This window comes from Haliotis cracherodii, unplaced genomic scaffold (genome assembly GCF_022045235.1).
Source record: "Haliotis cracherodii isolate W230 unplaced genomic scaffold, xgHalCrac1.p SCAF_3, whole genome shotgun sequence".
Taxonomy (NCBI): domain Eukaryota; kingdom Metazoa; phylum Mollusca; class Gastropoda; order Lepetellida; family Haliotidae; genus Haliotis; species Haliotis cracherodii.
The window spans coordinates 26838140-26856685 of NW_027266286.1; the positions used below are offsets into that span (position 1 = coordinate 26838140).

At 39.2% G+C, this 18546-nt stretch overlaps 1 protein-coding gene across 1 annotated transcript in view; it reads right to left on the minus strand.

Annotated features, from left to right (window-relative positions):
- Positions 1–18546, minus strand: part of LOC139475041 (uncharacterized) — a 63658-nt gene that overhangs the window by 14133 nt on the left and 30979 nt on the right. Inside the window, exon 11 of the mRNA XM_071258263.1 lies at positions 624–693. Within this exon, the coding sequence (XP_071114364.1) occupies positions 624–693 (70 nt within the window). The remainder of the gene's footprint in view (positions 1–623; positions 694–18546) is intronic.

Here is an 18546-nt window from a genome sequence, read left to right on the forward strand (position 1 = left end):
TATTTTCAGTAGCATTATAAACATGATTACATATAACTAAGGATGAATATGCCGAAACTTTATATTGATGTATTATTCTTTACAAAAATACACCAAAACAACTAAACTCTAACAAATCAGTTCTCTCTTTTCTCCTTATATAAGTACACTTCATTATTAAACAAGAAAGATGTGAATCATCACCCTTGTTCTACAACACATATCACAAATATCACATCAAGGCCAGGTTTGCATGGTTTTTGTTTTTTGTTCAAAGAGGGAAAATAACGAAAATAGAACATATTGTCAGGGGTCAACTGTGTGTAGGTGTTCACATGTCCGTGAGTGTTCACATGTGTGCAGGTGTTCACCTGTGTGTAGATGTTTCCATGTGTGTAGGTGTTCACCTGTGGAGGGATGTTCACCTGTGTAGGGTGTTCACATTTGTGTTGGTGTTCACCCATGTGTGTAGCTGTTCATCCATGTGTGTAGCTGTTCACCCATGTGTGTAGGCGTTCACCTGTGTAGGCGTTCACCTGTGTGTGGGTGTTCACCTGTGTATATATACATTTTCACCTGTGTGTTGGAGGGTTCACCTGAGCATGTGGGTGTTCACCTGTGCGTGTGTTCACCTATGTTCTTACCTGTGTCAGGTGAGAAGCTTCAGACAGAGCAGCCAACAAGTCTAGGTACCTCTGGGAACCATCTTCATACCTGTGTACAAAAACAATACTGTTTGTTAATGTCAGCAGAGGAATGGGCAACACTGTGCTGGGTAGTATGAAACATTAAAGCCTGTGGTGCTGTGGGCCGTCACTCTCAATGGAATACAATGAATACATCTGAACTGAATAACGGGATAAAGTGCTCCCATCCCTGAGCAGCAGTCATACCAGAGGAGCTGACACTGTGAGGTGGCACGTGTGGACACTCAGCAATATCACAGTAATGGATGGGTACCTGGCAGTTCTCCAGTCTCAGCCAGGCAATCCAGTGGTTGATACTATTTTGTTTCTGGTTTTGTTTGTTGTTTAATGCCACACAATAATCCAGCTATATGGTGGTGGTCTGTAAATATTCAAGTCTGGGCAGACAATCCAGTGATTGATATCATGAGCATTGATCCACGCAATTGGGATACGATATCTTGTATCAAATAAATCAGCGAGTCAGACCACCCAATCCCGTTAGTTGTGACAAGCATAGGTTGCTGAAGACAAAGTCTAGCCCTGATCTTCACAGGTATGGTTGATACTAACAATTATCAGTGAGTGAGTTGTGTTTCACACAGGTTCTAACAGCATCCCATGCTAGGTCATGGCAGGTCAGATTAATATTGGAGGAAAGCCCGAGGTGATGCAGGTCTCAGACAAATACTGAGTGAGTGAGTGAGTGAGTGAGTGAGTGAGTGAGTGAGTGAGTGAGTGAGTGAGTGAGGGGTTTGTGTTTCAGTAGTATCAGTATTTCATCACAACCTGTTTGTTTAATGTGAAGTGAAGCTGGACATGATCCCTTTCATGAAACCCATGACAATGGTCATCATGCTGTCAAAGAATCATAATAAGGGTGAACCCTGGATTCAAACCTATGGTCATAGGATGCTGGCCCACCAAAGGGAGGCAACACTGTACAAACTGCAACATCTTTAAGACAGGGCCCACACCCTGACATTTAGATGTCACTACCAACGTCCTAGGGCATGCCTACGGGCAGAGTTTTTTGTAACCTTGGTAGGCTCAACTTGGATATCGCATAGATTTAAAACTCGTACATAAACATATTTCCTGTCCTTAATTAAGTCTTTTGACACGTTGACAGTGTTACAGCATAATCAATTTTCCAAACGAGTCAACATATCAATAAAGTGCACCAGCCCTCATTCCAGAAATAGTTCCCCAGAAATAGTCCCCCAGACCATGTACAACACAGTCATGACAGCAAGCACAGGAATGTCATCTGATGGATTCACAATGATTCAAAGTAAGTGTGACACTGATGGGATCATAGTGACAACTTGGAAAGAATGCTGACATATTTATTACTCATCACTCAACGCTACGGCTCACGATGAATAGAGTGAGTGAGTGAGAGTGCGTGGGAGTGTTATGGTGTATTAACTTTTGGTTTGGTTTGTTGTTTAACGCGGCACTCAGCAATATTCCAGCGATATGACAGAGGTCTGTAAATAATCGAGTCTGGACCAGACAATCCAGTGATTGACATCATGAGCTTCGATCCACGCATTTGGGATACAATGACATACACAAATAAATCAGTGAGTCTGACCTTCCGATCCTGTTAGTCGCTCTCCCATTAGACCACGGAGGCGGTCACATTCAGTTATGACAATGTCAACAATATTTATGCCGGTTAAGGGACTGAGAAGATCTGAAAGCTAAAGTTGATAGAATTATCATAAAAATGACTGTCAGAAATGATATCAGAAATCTGTGGGACACTGTACCGTGATAGCAGCCCGCTTTTCCCTAATGTATTCTATCCTATGTGACGTCATTGGCGTCACGTTTCTTGTTTGTGACATCATCCTATATTATGTCCTATGTCGATGCTATTTGTAAATCAGTGTCTTCCATTGTGAGCATTTTTTCTCTATAAGTTTTATCAATAAAGTCCCATACATGGTTTCATCAAAAATTAATGTCTATGCACGTCACAATTAATGATATAAAAAAAAGTGGTAAATGACAAATTTCAGTACCAGAATTTCCATGTAAAATATGTGAGGTGGGTGTTGGAAAATCCATAATGGATGTTACTGACAGTACATGTTCTCATATTAAGTCAGTAACAACGATCTTAAAGGCTAAGTATATACCTGAATATTACTACGTCAATCCCAATTTCTTTAAATTCACATTTCTGTTAAACAACTCTAAGTACCTACTTTTACAAAATTTATCTACGAGGGGCGTTCAATAATTTGGCAACTTCAATATAAGACCAAGTCTCAGAATATCTTTTGCACTTTTATTAATCAATATAATCTGCCTTCACCTCAATACACTTATTGCATTTGTCCTTCAAGCTTTTAATACCACTTTTATAGAAATCCGCAGATTGGCCCTCTAACCACGCCTCTGTGGCAGCCTGTATGTCTTGTCATCCTGGAAGCGTCTTCCACGTAAGACAGATTTTATTTATGTACATTTATCATGCAATGAGACACAGGAATAATATTATGTTATAGACTCTACTGCTCTGAATGTACACATTATAAATGTACTGTAGGCATGTGGCCTCCTCAGTATGGAAATAAAGAAATCAGGAACAGGAACAACCATCTTTGTTTATTATTGACGGTAAACGGTCTCATATGGGGTTAGTAGTTCTGCTCTCTGATTGGTCGATCTCACTTTGAGGCATAATAGATTACAGTATCCTATCACTCAGAAATGATTTACCTATCCATACCTCCATGTCCTGTTCTTATTCTGTATATTTTAGTAGCAAATCCTTTTAAGCCCTTAAAACCAAATACTATTAAAACTTGACATACTGTGCGTGCAGGAGACAATAATCTACTGTCAGTGCCAGCTTTTAAAAAGTGAAGTGAGTATGGTTTTACGCCGCTTTTAGCAATATTCCAGCAATATCATGGCGGGGGACACCAGAAATGGGCTTCACACAATGAACCCATGTCGGGAATCGAACCCGGGTCTTCGGCGTGACGAGTGAACGCTTTAACCACTAGGCTACCCGACAGCCCCTTTTCAAAAGCAGGACATGCTTCACTCCACAAAGTTGGTAGTCGGAGATTCGTACACATCAGCATGCTAGTCATCCAATCCGTATTTATGACAACACTCCATCACTTGAAGCTGGGGAAACAGGTACACATGTATCTGATAGGACCTCACCAGCCAGTGTAGCTAGTACTGGTATGGACAGATTAGTGTTGGGAATTGGGCTCAACTATCTAGATTGATGATTGGCCTTAAAAAGCAATTGATAATCAATTAATGATTGATCATCGAGAGGAAATGAAAAATCTTACATTAAAAACAATTCTGAGTATCAATTATGTATACTACTCAAAAGAAGTTAAAGAACACGCAATTCTTTCATGGCAGACAGACAGACACACACACACACACAGACAGACAGACAAACAGACAGACAGACAGAAAGACAGACACATATTTCACATATGTAGCCATGAGGCCAATAGTACAGTGGTAGGAAAATTTGGTGTGGAGCAATTCTTTCATGATACGATAGTTAATTTGTGATGTAATGCCATGACAGATTAACTGTAGTATATATGAAAGAATCGGGTGTTCTTTAACTTCTTTTGAGTGGTATAAACAGCTAAATTTCACTTGGAAGATTATCATATTCAGCAACATCCATAGAAACCCTGTCTGTTTTCTAGGAATTCACTAATACTCTAAGGTTCGCCTTCCCTAAATTGAGCTCAAATTTATGGAAAATAATTCAGGATGATCAGTGAGATTCAGTGACACCAACCAATCCATCGGAGTGTACAGTCAAGTCTCGTTAATCCGACACTCGTTAATCCGACAATCGGCTTTATCCGACACTATTGATGGGAACCGATTAAATCAGCGCTATTTCGACCCGTTAATCCGACAGTCTCGCACTCCGACTCTGACACACCTAATTCACAACGAATTACCAAAATCACTCATTAATCAGTCTCGTTAATTCGACACAGTGATCAGCCTACTCCGTGGTCATCTGCCCGTGAGTACACAGCCCGTGTTTTGATGCGAGACGAATCGGCTGGTAGCTGCATATTACAATGGCTGCAGAGATAAACTTGCTTAACAATAAACAATTAATGCTTTAAATAAAGAAAAGAGGATTGATCACATTCTTAGATTACCTCAATCTTATTTATATTTATTTTATATTTTTTATTACATGTTTGAATCCTTATCTATCGTGTAGTTGTCCGATTTTCGATCACAAACGTTGATACTGCTAAAATTAGCAAGAACATTTGAAAAACCTATTGTGATTAGGTAGAGAATTTCTAAGGATAGAATGTTCTGACATTTATGTCATTCTCTATCACACAAAGAAATATACACCTGACATTGATAGTCTTAAAATGAACATACTGGATGAAGTGCAAAAAAACGTTTTGTTGGTCACACAAAAACTGTTAGACTCTCATAATCTCATTAAAATCAGATCCTAGTTCTCGCTAGCCCAAAACAAAGATCTGAAGACATCCCATTACGGGTCACGTCGGAACAACCTTTCATCCAACCAATCAGAATGTCGCTCACAAGCTTGGGAAAGTGTACAGTCAGAATGTGTTTTCTAATCATGTATCCTTGAAAAGTTTAACACAGGGTATTCTGAACAACAGTTTGGGGCTGTACGACCGATTCGGTCACAATCATCATGTGTCTCTTGCTTTAATGGGATAAACTTTTGAAACAGAAAAGACTTTCCTTAGCATGTGGCAAGTACTACCATACAATATCCGCAATCGATGAGACATTCCAGAATTTTCTTGTGATCAGTTTTCAAATTTTGAATTCATATTTTCCAAAGCGTAGTCCAGAATGGAATACACCTGTTTGAAACTAGTACAGCTCAAGAAAGCTGCTTTCTGATTACTAATGTAGACTTAGTGTTCATCATTTCATTGGTCGGTAAATAGTTACAAAATCTGTCTCTCCTTTCAGAGAAATAATTGTTTGTCTCTCCTTTCAGAGAAATAATTGTTTGTCTCTCCTTTCAGAGAAATAATTGTTTGTCTTTCCTTTCAGAGAAATAATTGTTTGTCTCTCCTTTCAGAGAAATAATTGTTTGTGTCTCCTTTCAGAGAATAATTGCTTGTCTCTCCTTTCAGAGAATAATTGCTTGTCTCTCCTTTCAGAGAATAATTGCTTGTCTCTCCTTTCAGAGAAATAATTGTTTGTGTCTCCTTTCAGAGAATAATTGTTTGTGTCTCCTTTCGGAGAAATAATTGTTTTTTTCTCCTTTCAGAGAATAATTGCTTGTCTCTCCTTTCAGAAAAATAATTGTTTGTCTCTCCTTTCAGAGACTAATTGCTTGTCTCTCCTTTCAGAGACTAATTGCTTGTCTCTCCTTTCAGAGAATAATTGCTTGTCTCTCCTTTCAGAGAAATAACTGTTTTTCTCTCCTTTCAGAGAATAATTGCTTGTCTCTCCTTTCAGAGAAATAATTGTTTGTGTCTCCTTTCAGAGACTAATTGCTTGTCTCTCCTTTCAGAGAAATAATTGTTTGTCTCTCCTTTCAGAGAAATAATTGTTTGTGTCTCCTTTCGGAGAAATAATTGTTCTTCTCTCCTTTCAGAGAATAATTGCTTGTCTCTCCTTTCAGAAAAATAACTGCTTGTCTCTCCTTTCAGAGAAATAATTGTTTGTCTCTCCTTTCAGAGACTAATTGCTTGTCTCTCCTTTCAGAGACTAATTGCTTGTCTCTCCTTTCAGGGAAATAATTGCTTGTCTCTCCTTTCAGAGAATAATTGTTTGTCTCTCCTTTCAGAGAAATAATTGTTTGTGTCTCCTTTCAGAGACTAATTGCTTGTCTCTCCTTTCAGAGAAATAATTGCTTGTCTCTCCTTTCAGAGAAATAATTGTTTGTGTCTCCTTTCAGAGAATAATTGCTTGTCTCTCCTTTCAGAGAATAATTGCTTGTCTCTCCTTTCAGAGAATAATTGCTTGTCTCTCCTTTCAGAGAAATAATTGTTTGTGTCTCCTTTCAGAGACTAATTGCTTGTCTCTCCTTTCAGAGAAATAATTGCTTGTCTCTCCTTTCAGAGAATAATTGCTTGTCTCTCCTTTCAGAGAAATAATTGTTTGTGTCTCCTTTCAGAGATTAATTGCTTGTCTCTCTTTTCAGAGAAATAACTGCTTGTCTCTCCTTTCAGAGAAATAATTGCTTGTCTTGAAGCACTGACTGACAATAAAAATCTTCCACAAGCAAAACATCCCAGGCCCACCAGAATTTTAACTGACAGTCAGACGTGTTACTTGATACCCAATGGTTGATCTACACATAATATGTAGCTCATGTTCTCTGCACTTCATCAGCATGGTAAACTGGTAAGATATAAAATAACTCACCAATACATCAGGGCGCCACATACTTAGAGCCACCAAGTATTTAGTCACAAGTTATCATTCACATCGGGTATTGAGAGTTTTCTTTAGGTTTTCAATATATTTTTACTCCCTTGGGTCCAGTATATTGGGTATTTTTACACCAGTGAGAAGATGTTTTTTTAAATGTTGTTTCACTGGCGACTTTGAATTTGTATCTGTTTGAGTATTGATGCAAGTGTTTAACATGTAGCTAACAAGACTGCTCTGAGAGCACAACATTTCCCCCGCATGAAATTTTAACGAGTTTATATTTTCTTTGTATAACAGTAGATGGCACTGCATTTGAAACAAATTGTGTAGAACATTTTGTTGAGAGTAATCCAGTCTGAATCCACAAAAGCCTTATACAAGGAAACTAACTATAGTTATAGTTATAATTGTAGTTAGATATTGTGATATTCTCTGGAAACTTGAGGAGGAGTAGATTTCATGAAGCTCTGTAAAACAGGGGCAGTAACTCTGTCAAAATTTGTCAAAATGAAACGGGACTGCGATATGCGTATCATCAACATGTCGACATCTTGTGTGTAGAGCATCTGGGATATTCTCTGAAAGCTGGAGGATGAGTTGATTTCACAAGCTTAGTACCCTCTCACAATTAGGCAAATGAAGCTCCGTAAAACAGGGGCAGTAACTCTGTCAAAATTAGTCGAAATTAAACGGGACTGCGACATGAAAGACAGACGGACGGACTGCACCACGACATAATCCCCCTTCGGCCATTCTGGCCCAGCGGGAGATAAAAACTGTCAACACAGATACACATGTCCATGTTACAATAAGCGAGAAGTACTGCGTTTTAAATGCATTATTCACTGGAGCAGAGTTTGTGTATGTGTGATGCCTGCACACAAAGATCTGTGAAGCTGGTTGGTTTGTTGTTTAACGCCGCACTCAGCGATATTCCAGCTATATGATGGCAGTCTGTAAATAATCGAGTCTGGACCAGACAATCCAGTGATTTAGATCATGAGCATTGATCCACGCAATTAGGATCGACGACATGAATCAACCAAGTCAGCAAGCCTGACCACCCGATCCCATTAGTCGCCTCTTATGACAAGCATAGTGGCCTTTTACGTCAAACATGGGTTGCTGAAGACCTGTTCTACCTCCGATGTGAAGAAATACATCTGCTCAAGTGGTGGTGATGGTGGTGAAATGGGGTCCAAGATTATTGCACTTATATGGCAACGTGCATGCACCTGTGTGTGTGTGGCTGCTTGTACTAGTCAGGACTGATTCCGATTAATAGTATTAGCCCACTGCGATATAATGCAGACAAGTGCCATCTTTTCACGTTTTTTGGTTTGATGTGGACGGGTGTCGAACCCCACGCCTTCCACTCTTCGGGCAGACACTGTACTCAAGTGTAAATGGAAACATTTGGTAATTTAAGTTAGTGTTGAATAATATCTATTTTTAAAAATAATTGTTCATGCATATGTTTATGCAAGCAACAGCTATTGGATTATGGTGATTTATTTTGCATATTTTAGGCAAATATGCTGCTTATCTTCATACAACATTATATTAATCAACCAGAACAAATTTGCTTTTTAAGCTAACTAGAATAATCACATATCGTTTCTGGGTCAGTGTTATTGACATATTGTCCATCTATGTGTCATCGTACCCTGGCGAGATAATTTATATTATTTTTAAGCTTGAACTGCCAATAAATCCTGTCATAGTTTTGACAGCCATAACATACAAATACCTGTCAACGACATTGTCATGTATTGGTCACTGGTATTGGTCATTGGAGTGAGTGAGTGAGTGAGTGAGTGAGTGAGTGAGTGAGTGAGTGAGTGAGGGGTTTTGTGTTTCAGTAGTATCAGTATTTCATCACAACCTGTTTGTTTAATGTGAAGTGAAGCTGGACATGATCCCCTTCATGAAACCCATGACAATGGTCATCATGCTGTCAAAGAATCATAAGGGTGAACCCTGGATTCAAACCTATGGTCATAGAATGCTGGCCCACCAAAGGGAGGCAACACTGTACAAACTGCAACATCTTTAAGACAGGGCCCACACCCTGACATTTAGATGTCACTACCAACGTCCTAGGGCATGCCTACGGGCAGAGTTTTTTGTAACCTTGGTAGGCTCAACTTGGATATCACATAGATTTAAAACTCGTACATAAACATATTTCCTGTCCTTAATTAAGTCTTTTGACACGTTGACAGTGTTACAGCATAATCAATTTTCCAAACGAGTCAACATATCAATAAAGTGCACCAGCCCTCATTCCAGAAATAGTTCCCCAGAAATAGTCCCCAAGACCCTGTACAACACAGTCATGACAGCAAGCACAGGAATGTCATCTGATGGATTCACAATGATTCAAAGTAAGTGTGACACTGATGGGATCATAGTGACAACTTGGAAAGAATGCTGACATATTTATTACTCATCACTCAACGCTACGGCTCACGATGAATAGAGTGAGTGAGTGAGAGTGCGTGGGAGTGTTATGGTGTATTAACTTTTGGTTTGGTTTGTTGTTTAATGCAGCACTCAGCAATATTCCAGCTATATGACGGAGGTCTGTAAATAATCGAGTGTGGACCAGACAATCCAGTGATTGACATCATGAGCTTCGATCCACGCAATTGGGATACAATGACATACACAAATAAATCAGCGAGTCTGACCTTCCGATCCTGTTAGTCGCCTCTTATGAAAAGCATAGTCGCCTTTTACGGCAAGCATGGGTTGCTGAAGACCTTTTCTACCCCGGATGTTCACGGGATGTACTGCTAGGTACGGGTTGTGGGTATCGTGACAAACATAGGTTGCTGAAGTCTAGCCCTGATCTTCACAGGTATGGTTGATACTAACGATTATAAGTGAGTGACCTCTTACGAAAAGCATGGGTTTTACAGCAAGCATGGGTTGCTGAAGACCTATTCTTCCCCAGATCTTCACGAGGTGGTATATTTACTATGATAGGCCCTGAGTATCTGGTGACTTTTTAAGTGCATGTTGCATGGACCTATTAAACATACAAGTCCTGTTTTCAATCACTAAACGCACACCTTTTGATCTTACACTTATCATCATGCACAACTCATGCTCCTGCAACCAAAAAACCCAATGGAGTATCATCCGCTTGGGAACCCCCACCATTTAGCACATACTAGGCCATACCCTCTAACTCAGAGGATATCCAATAACACAGAAAGGATCTGAAATGACGATACCCAATGAAGAACACTTTTGTATTCAGTGTGGGATGATTAAGTAATAAATAGATACAGGTAGTACCCCTCATGCTTTGTAAGGAAAGGACAACATAACGTCATGAATTTGCATTACTTTATTTATCACCTGGAGTAATATTATGAGAACGTTCAGTTATGAGGTGAGGTGAGGTGAGGTGAAATGGGGTTTAACGTTGCGTCCAAGATTATTGCACTTATATAGCGACGTGCATGCACGTGTATGTGTGTGTGTGGCTGCTTGTACTAGTCTGGACTGATGCCGATTTATAGTGCTAGCTCACTGAGATACCATGGCGCAGTTTTACATGAATACCTCACTCAGACACAGTATACTGACTCCGAGCCGACCAGTCATTGTTTTAGCCCCTTAATGCCGAGCACCAGACAGGGTAACAACAAGTACCATCTTTTACCATCTTTTGGTACGACGCAGTCAAGTTCAGGGCAGACGCTCTCCCATTAGACCACGGAGGCGGTCACATTCAGTTATGACAATGTCAACAATATTTATGCCGGTTAAGGGACCGAGAAGATCTGAAAGCTAAAGTTGATAGAATTATCATAAAAATGACTGTCAGAAATGTTATCAGAAAACTGTGGGACACTGTAACGTGATAGCAGCCCGCTTTTCCCCAATGTATTCTATTCTATGTGACGTCATTGGCGTCACGTTTCTTGTTTGTGACGTCATCCTATATTATGTCGTATGTCGATGCTATTTGTAAATCAGTGTCTTCCATTGTGAGCATTTTTTCTCTATAAGTTTTATCAATAAAGTCCCATACGTGGTTTCATTAAAAATTAATGTCTTTGCACGTCACAATTAATGATATAAAAAAAAGTGGTAAATAACAAATTTCAGTACCAGAATTTTCATGTAAAATATGTGAGGTGGGTGTTGGAAAATCCATAATGGATGTTACTGACAGTACATGTTCTCATATTAAGTCAGTAACAACGATCTTAAGGGCTAAGTATATACCTGAATATTACTATGTCAATCCCAATTTCTTAAAATTCACATCTCTGTTAAACAACTCTAAGTACCTACTTTTACAAAATGTATCTACGAGGGGCGTTCAATAATTTGGCAACTTCAATATAAGACCAAGTCTCAGAATATCTTTTGCACTTTTATTAATCAATATAATCTTCCTTCACCTCAATACACTTATTGCATTTGTCCTTCAAGCTATTAATACCACTTTTATAGAAATCCGCAGATTGGCCCTCTAACCACGCCTCTGTGGCAGCCTTTATGTCCTTGTCATCCTGGAAGCGTCTTCCACGTAGGGCAGATTTCATCTATGTACATTTATCATGCAATGAGACACAGGAATAATATTATGTTATAGACTCTACTGCTCTGAATGTACACATTATAAATGTACTGTAGGCATGTGGCCTCCTCAGTATGGAAATAAAGAAATCAGGAACAGGAACAACCATCTTTGTTTATTATTGACGGTAAACGGTCTCATATGGGGTTAGTAGTTCTGCTCTCTGATTGGTCGATCTCACTTTGAGGCATAATAGATTACAGTATCCTATCACTCAGAAATGATTTACCTATCCATACCTGTCCTGTTCTTATTCTGTATATTTTAGTAGCAAATCCTTTTAAGCCCTTACAACCAAATACTATTAAAACTGGACATACTGTGCGTGCTGGAGACAATAATCTACTGTCTGTGCCAGCTTTTAAAAAGTGAAGTGAGTATGGTTTTACGCCGCTTTTAGCAATATTCCAGCAATATCATGGCGGGGGACACCAGAAATGGGCTTCACACAATGTACCCATGTCGGGAATCGAACCCGGGTCTTCGGCGTGACGCTTTAACCACTAGGCTACCCGACAGCCCCTTTTCAAAAGCAGGACATGCTTCACTCCACAAAGTTGGTAGTCGGAGATTCGTACACATCAGCATGCTAGTCATCCAATCCGTATTTATGACAACACTCCATCACTTGAAGCTGGGGAAACAGGTAGACATGTATCTGATGGGACCTCACCAGCCAGTGTAGCTAGTACAGGTATGGACAGATTAGTGTTGGGAATTGGGCTCAACTATCTAGATTGATGATTGGCCTTAAAAAGCAATTGATAATCAATTAATGATTGATCATCAAGAGGACATGAAAAATCTTACATTAAAAACAATTCTGAGTATCAATTATGTATACTACTCAAAAGAAGTTAAAGAAGACGCAATTCTTTCATGACAGACAGACAGACAGACAGACAGACAGGCAGGCAGAGAGACAAATATTTCACATATGCCATGAGGTTAATAGTACAATGATATTTTGTCGTAGGAAAATTTGGTGTGGAGCAATTCTTTCATGATACGATAGTTAATTTGTGATGTAATGCCATGACAGATTAACTGTAGTATATATGAAAGAATCAGGTGTTCTTTAACTTCTTTTGAGTGGTATAAACTGCTAAATTTCACTTGAAAGTTTATCATATTCAGCAACATCCATAGAAACCCTGTCTGTTTTCTAGGAATTCATTAATACTCTAATGTTCCCTGTCCCTAAAGTGACCTCAAATTTATGGAAAATAATTCAGGATGATCAGGGAGATTCAGTGACACCAACCAATCCATCGGAGTGTACAGTCAAGTCTCGTTAATCCGACAATCGTTAATCCGACAATCGGCTTTATCCGACACTTATGATGGGAACCGATTAAATTAGTGCTATTTCAACCCGTTAATCCGACAGTCTCGCACTCCGACTCCGACACACCTAATTCGCAACGAATGACCAAAATCACTCATTAATCAGTCTCGTTAATCCGACACAGTGATCAGCCTACTCCGTGGTCATCTGCCCGCGAGTACACAGCCCGTGTTTTGATGCGAGACGAATCGGCTGGTAGCTGCATATTACAATGGCTGCAGAGATAAACTTGCTTAACAATAAACAATTGATGCTTTAAATAAAGAAAAGAGGATTGATCACATTTTAGATTACCTCAATCTTATTTATATTTATTTTATATTTTTTATTACATGTTTGAATCCTTATCTATTGTGTAGTTGTCCGATTTTCGATCACGAACGTTGATACTGCTAAAATTAGCAAGAACATTTGAAAAACCTATTGTGATTAGGTAGAGAATTTCTAAGGATAGAATGTTCTGACATTTATGTCATTCTCTATCACACAAAGAAATATACACCTGACATTGATAGTCTTAAAATGAACATACTGGATGAGTGCAAAAAAACGTTTTGTTGGTCACACAAAAACTGTTATACTCTCATAATCTCATTAAAATCAGATCTTAGTTCTCGCTAGCGCAAAACAAAGATCTGAAGACATCCCATTACGGGTCACGTCGGAACGACCTTTCATCCAACCAATCAGAATGTCGCTTACGAGCTTGGGAAAGTGACAGCCAGAATGTGTTTTCTAATCATGTATCCTTGAAAAGTTAAACACTGGGTATTCTGAACAACAGTTAAGGTCTGTACGACTGATTCGGACACAATCATCATGTGTCTCTTGCTTTAATGGGATAAACATTTGAAACAGAAAAGACTTTCATGTGGCAAGTACTGCCATACAATATCCGCAATCGATGAGACATTCCAGAATTTTCTTGTGATCAGTTTTCAAATTTTGAATTCATATTTTCCAAAGCGTAGTCCAGAATGGAATGCACCTGTTTGAAACTAGTACAGCTCAAGAAAGCTGTTTTCTGATTACTAATGTAGACTTAGTGTTCATCATTTCATTGGTCGGTAAATGGTTACAAAATCTGTCTCTCCTTTCAGAGAAATAATTGTTTGTCTCTCCTTTCAGAGAAATAACTGCTTGTCTCTCCTTTCAGAGAAATAATTGTCTCTCCTTTCAGGGAAATAATTGCTTGTCTCTCCTTTCAGGGAAATAATTGCTTGTCTCTCCTTTCAGAGAATAATTGCTTGTCTCTCCTTTCAGAGAAATAATTGCTTGTCACTCCTTTCAGAGAATAATTGCTTGTCTCTCCTTTCAGAGAAATAATTGTCTCTCCTTTCAGAGAAATAACTGCTTGTCTCTCCTTTCAGAGAAATAATTGCTTGTCACTCCTTTCAGAGAATAATTGGTTGTCTCTCCTTTCAGAGAATAATTGTTTGTCTCTCCTTTCAGAGACTAATTGCTTGTCTCTCCTTTCAGAGACTAATTGCTTGTCTCTCCTTTCAGAGAAATAATTGCTTGTCTCTCCTTTCAGAGAAATAATTGCTTGTCTCTCCTTTCAGAGAATAATTGCTTGTCTCTCCTTTCAGAGAAATAATTGCTTGTCACTCCTTTCAGAGAATAATTGCTTGCCTCTCCTTTCAGAGAATAATTGTTTGTCTCTCCTTTCAGAGACTAATTGCTTGTCTCTCCTTTCAGAGACTAATTGCTTGTCTCTCCTTTCAGAGAAATAATTGCTTGTCTCTCCTTTCAGAGAAATAACTGCTTGTCTCTCCTTTCAGAGAAATAATTGCTTGTCTCTCCTTTCAGAGAAATAATTGCTTGTCTCTCCTTTCAGAGAAATAATTGCTTGTCTCTCCTTTCAGAGAATAATTGCTTGTCTCTCCTTTCAGAGACTAATTGCTTGTCTCTCCTTTCAGAGAAATAATTGCTTGTCTCTCCTTTCAGAGACTAATTGCTTGTCTCTCCTTTCAGAGAAATAATTGCTTGTCTCTCCTTTCAGAGAAATAACTGCTTGTCTCTCCTTTCAGAGAATAATTGCTTGTCTCTCCTTTCAGAGAAATAATTGCTTGTCTCTCCTTTCAGAGAAATAACTGCTTGTCTCTCCTTTCAGAGAATTGCTTGTCTCTCCTTTCAGAGAAATAATTGTTTGTGTCTCCTTTCAGAGAAATAATTGCTTGTCTCTCCTTTCAGAGAAATAATTGCTTGTCTCTCCTTTCAGAGAAATAACTGCTTGTCTCTCCTTTCAGAGAAATAATTGCTTGTCTTGAAGCACTGACTGACAATAAAAATCTTCCACAAGCAAAACATCCCAGGCCCACCAGAATTTTAACTGACAGTCAGACGTGTTACTTGATACCCAATGATTGATCTACACATAATATGTAGCTCATGTTCTCTGCACTTCATCAGCATGGTAAACTGGTAAGATATAAAATAACTCGCCAATACATCAGGGCGCCACATACTTAGAGCCACCAAGTATTTAGTCACAAGTTATCATTCACATCGGGTATTGAGAGTTTTCTTTAGGTTTTCAATATATTTTTACTCCCTTGGGTCCACTATATTGGGTATTTTTACACCAGTGAGAAGATGTTTTTTTAAATGTTGTTTCACTGGCGACTCTGAATTTGTATCTGTTTGAGTATTGATGCAAGTGTTTAACATGTAGCTAACAAGACTGCTCTGAGAGCACAACATTTCCCCCGCATGAAATTTTAACGAGTTTATATTTTCTTTGTATAACAGTAGATGGCACTGCATTTGAAACAAATTGTGTAGAACATTTTGTTGAGAGTAATCCAGTCTGAATCCACAAAAGCCTTATACAAGGAAACTAACTATAGTTTTAGTTATAATTGTAGTTAGATATTGTGATATTCTCTGGAAACTTGAGGAGTAGATTTCATGAAGCTCTGTAAAACAGGGGCAGTAACTCTGTCAAAATTTGTCAAAATGAAACGGGACTGCGATATGCGTACCATCAACATGTCGACATCTTGTGTGTAGAGCATCAGGGATATTCTCTGAAAGCTGGAGGAGGAGTTGATTTCACAAGCTTAGTACCCTCTCTCACAATTAGGCAAATGAAGCTCCGTAAAACAGGGGCAGTAACTCTGTCAAAATTAGTTGAAATGAAACGGGACTGCGATATGACAGACAGACGGACGGACTGCACCACGACATAATCCCCCTTCGGCCATTCTGGCCCAGCGGGGGATAAAAACTGTCAACACAGATACACATGTCCATGTTACAATAAGCGAGAAGTACTGCGTTTTAAATGCATTATTCACTGGAGCAGAGTTTGTGTATGTGTGATGCCTGCACACAAAGATCTGTGAAGCTGGTTGGTTTGTTGTTTAACGCCGCACTCAGCAATATTCCAGCTATATGATGGCAGTCTGTAAATAATCGAGTCTGGACCAGACAATCCAGTGATTTAGATCATGAGCATTGATCCACACAATTGGGATCGACGACATGAATCAACCAAGTCAGCAAGCCTGACCACCCGATCCCATTAGTCGCCTCTTATGACAAGCATAGTGGCCTTTTACGTCAAACATGGGTTGCTGAAGACCTGTTCTACCTCCGATGTGAAGAAATACATCTGCTCAAGTGGTGGTGATGGTGGTGAAATGGGGTCCAAGATTATTGCACTTATATGGCAACGTGCATGCACCTGTGTGTGTGTGGCTGCTTGTACTAGTCAGGACTGATTCCGATTAATAGTATTAGCCCACTGCGATATAATGCAGACAAGTGCCATCTTTTCACGTCTTTTGGTTTGATGTGGACGGGTGTCGAACCCCACGCCTTCCACTCTTCGGGCAGACAATGTACTCAAGTGTAAATGGAAACATTTGGTAATTTAAGTTAGTGGTGAATAATATATATTTTTAAAAATATTTGTTCATGCATATGTTTATGCAAGCAACAGTTATTGGATAATGGTGATTTATTTTGCATATTTTAGGCAAATATGCAGCTTATCTTCATACAACATTATATTAATCAACCAGAACAAATTTGCTTTTTAAGCTAGCTAGAATAATCACATATCGTTTCTGGGTCAGTGTTATTGACATATTGTCCATCTATGTGTCATCGTACCCTGGCGAGATAATTTATATTATTTTTAAGCTTGAACTGCCAATAAATCCTGTCATAGTTTTGACAGCCATAACATACAAACACCTGTCACCGACATTGTCATATATTGGTCACTGGTAGCCAGGGCCTAGATATGTCACCAGAATACTGTCATAGTGTTCACTTGGGCATAAGTATTTTATAGGGCTGGGACGGGTAACTCGGGTACTTGGGTCGGGTGGGTACTGAGTAGGACCCGGGTACCCACATGACTACCTGGACCTGTGGTTAGTCACGTGATATCTTGTTTAATGACAAAAATCATCTGGAACTCTATGTTTGAACTACAAGTCGCTACTTTTTCGCAGTTCTTTCTGACTACTATGCCCATTCCTTCTGACCTTTTTATGTTTGAATAAAGATAAAACTTCAGTCAACTTCAGTGTATGCATGACCAGATCGTTCTATACGTGTATCTAAACACATTTTGCCAGGGTTACAGTCAAACATTTCCCAATCGGACAGTTTGTATGTATCTCTTGAGACCTACAGCAGATACCCGGGTAGGGTCGGGTAATAGGGGGATGGGTATCTGGGTAGTAAATTTGGACTCATCCCAGCCCTAGTTTATTATCGACCCGTGAAGGTCCTGGGTAGAATAGGTCTTCAGCAACCCATGCTTGCCATAAAAGATGACTATGCTTGTCGTAAGAGACGACTAACAAGATAGGGGGGTCAGACTCGTTGACTTGGTTCATGCATGTCATCGATCCCAATTGCGTGGATTGATGTTCATGATGTCAATCACTGGATTTTCTGGTTCAGACTCGATTATTTACAGACCGCCGTCATACAGCTGGAATATTGCTGAGTGCGGCGTAAAACAGCCAAACAAGCAACCAACCTAGTATTTTATCAAATAAGCTATGATATTAACAGTAAATATTCCTGACTATGCCGACCCTCACCCAACCTTAAGCCATTTGTGTGCTTCTAGTTATGCCGCCAGTCATAAATTACTGTCCAACATAAAACAAAAAACAGGTTTTCATATTCATCGGCTGGAATATACATGTATAACATTCCTCCATGGAAACATATTGTGTCACTGAAAAGTATTGTATTGCTTTTATCACACAGACACTTGAAGGACAGAAGTAACTCTACCTACAGTACTTTTCTATCTCATAATTAGCCCTCCGCTTTTGCCATCAAGCTCTCAACACAAACACTGGAACAACAGATAGTTGTATTCTCATCTGAAAAGATTCTCAGACCAAATAAACAGAGAACCTCACCCCGAGGTCTATGGATATTGAGAGTTGATATATTTGATGCCAAAAGATTTGAGAATATTTATTATACAAACTCATGTACAGCTAACCAGCTTCAGTGTCAGAGAGATTAGATGTGACATCTGA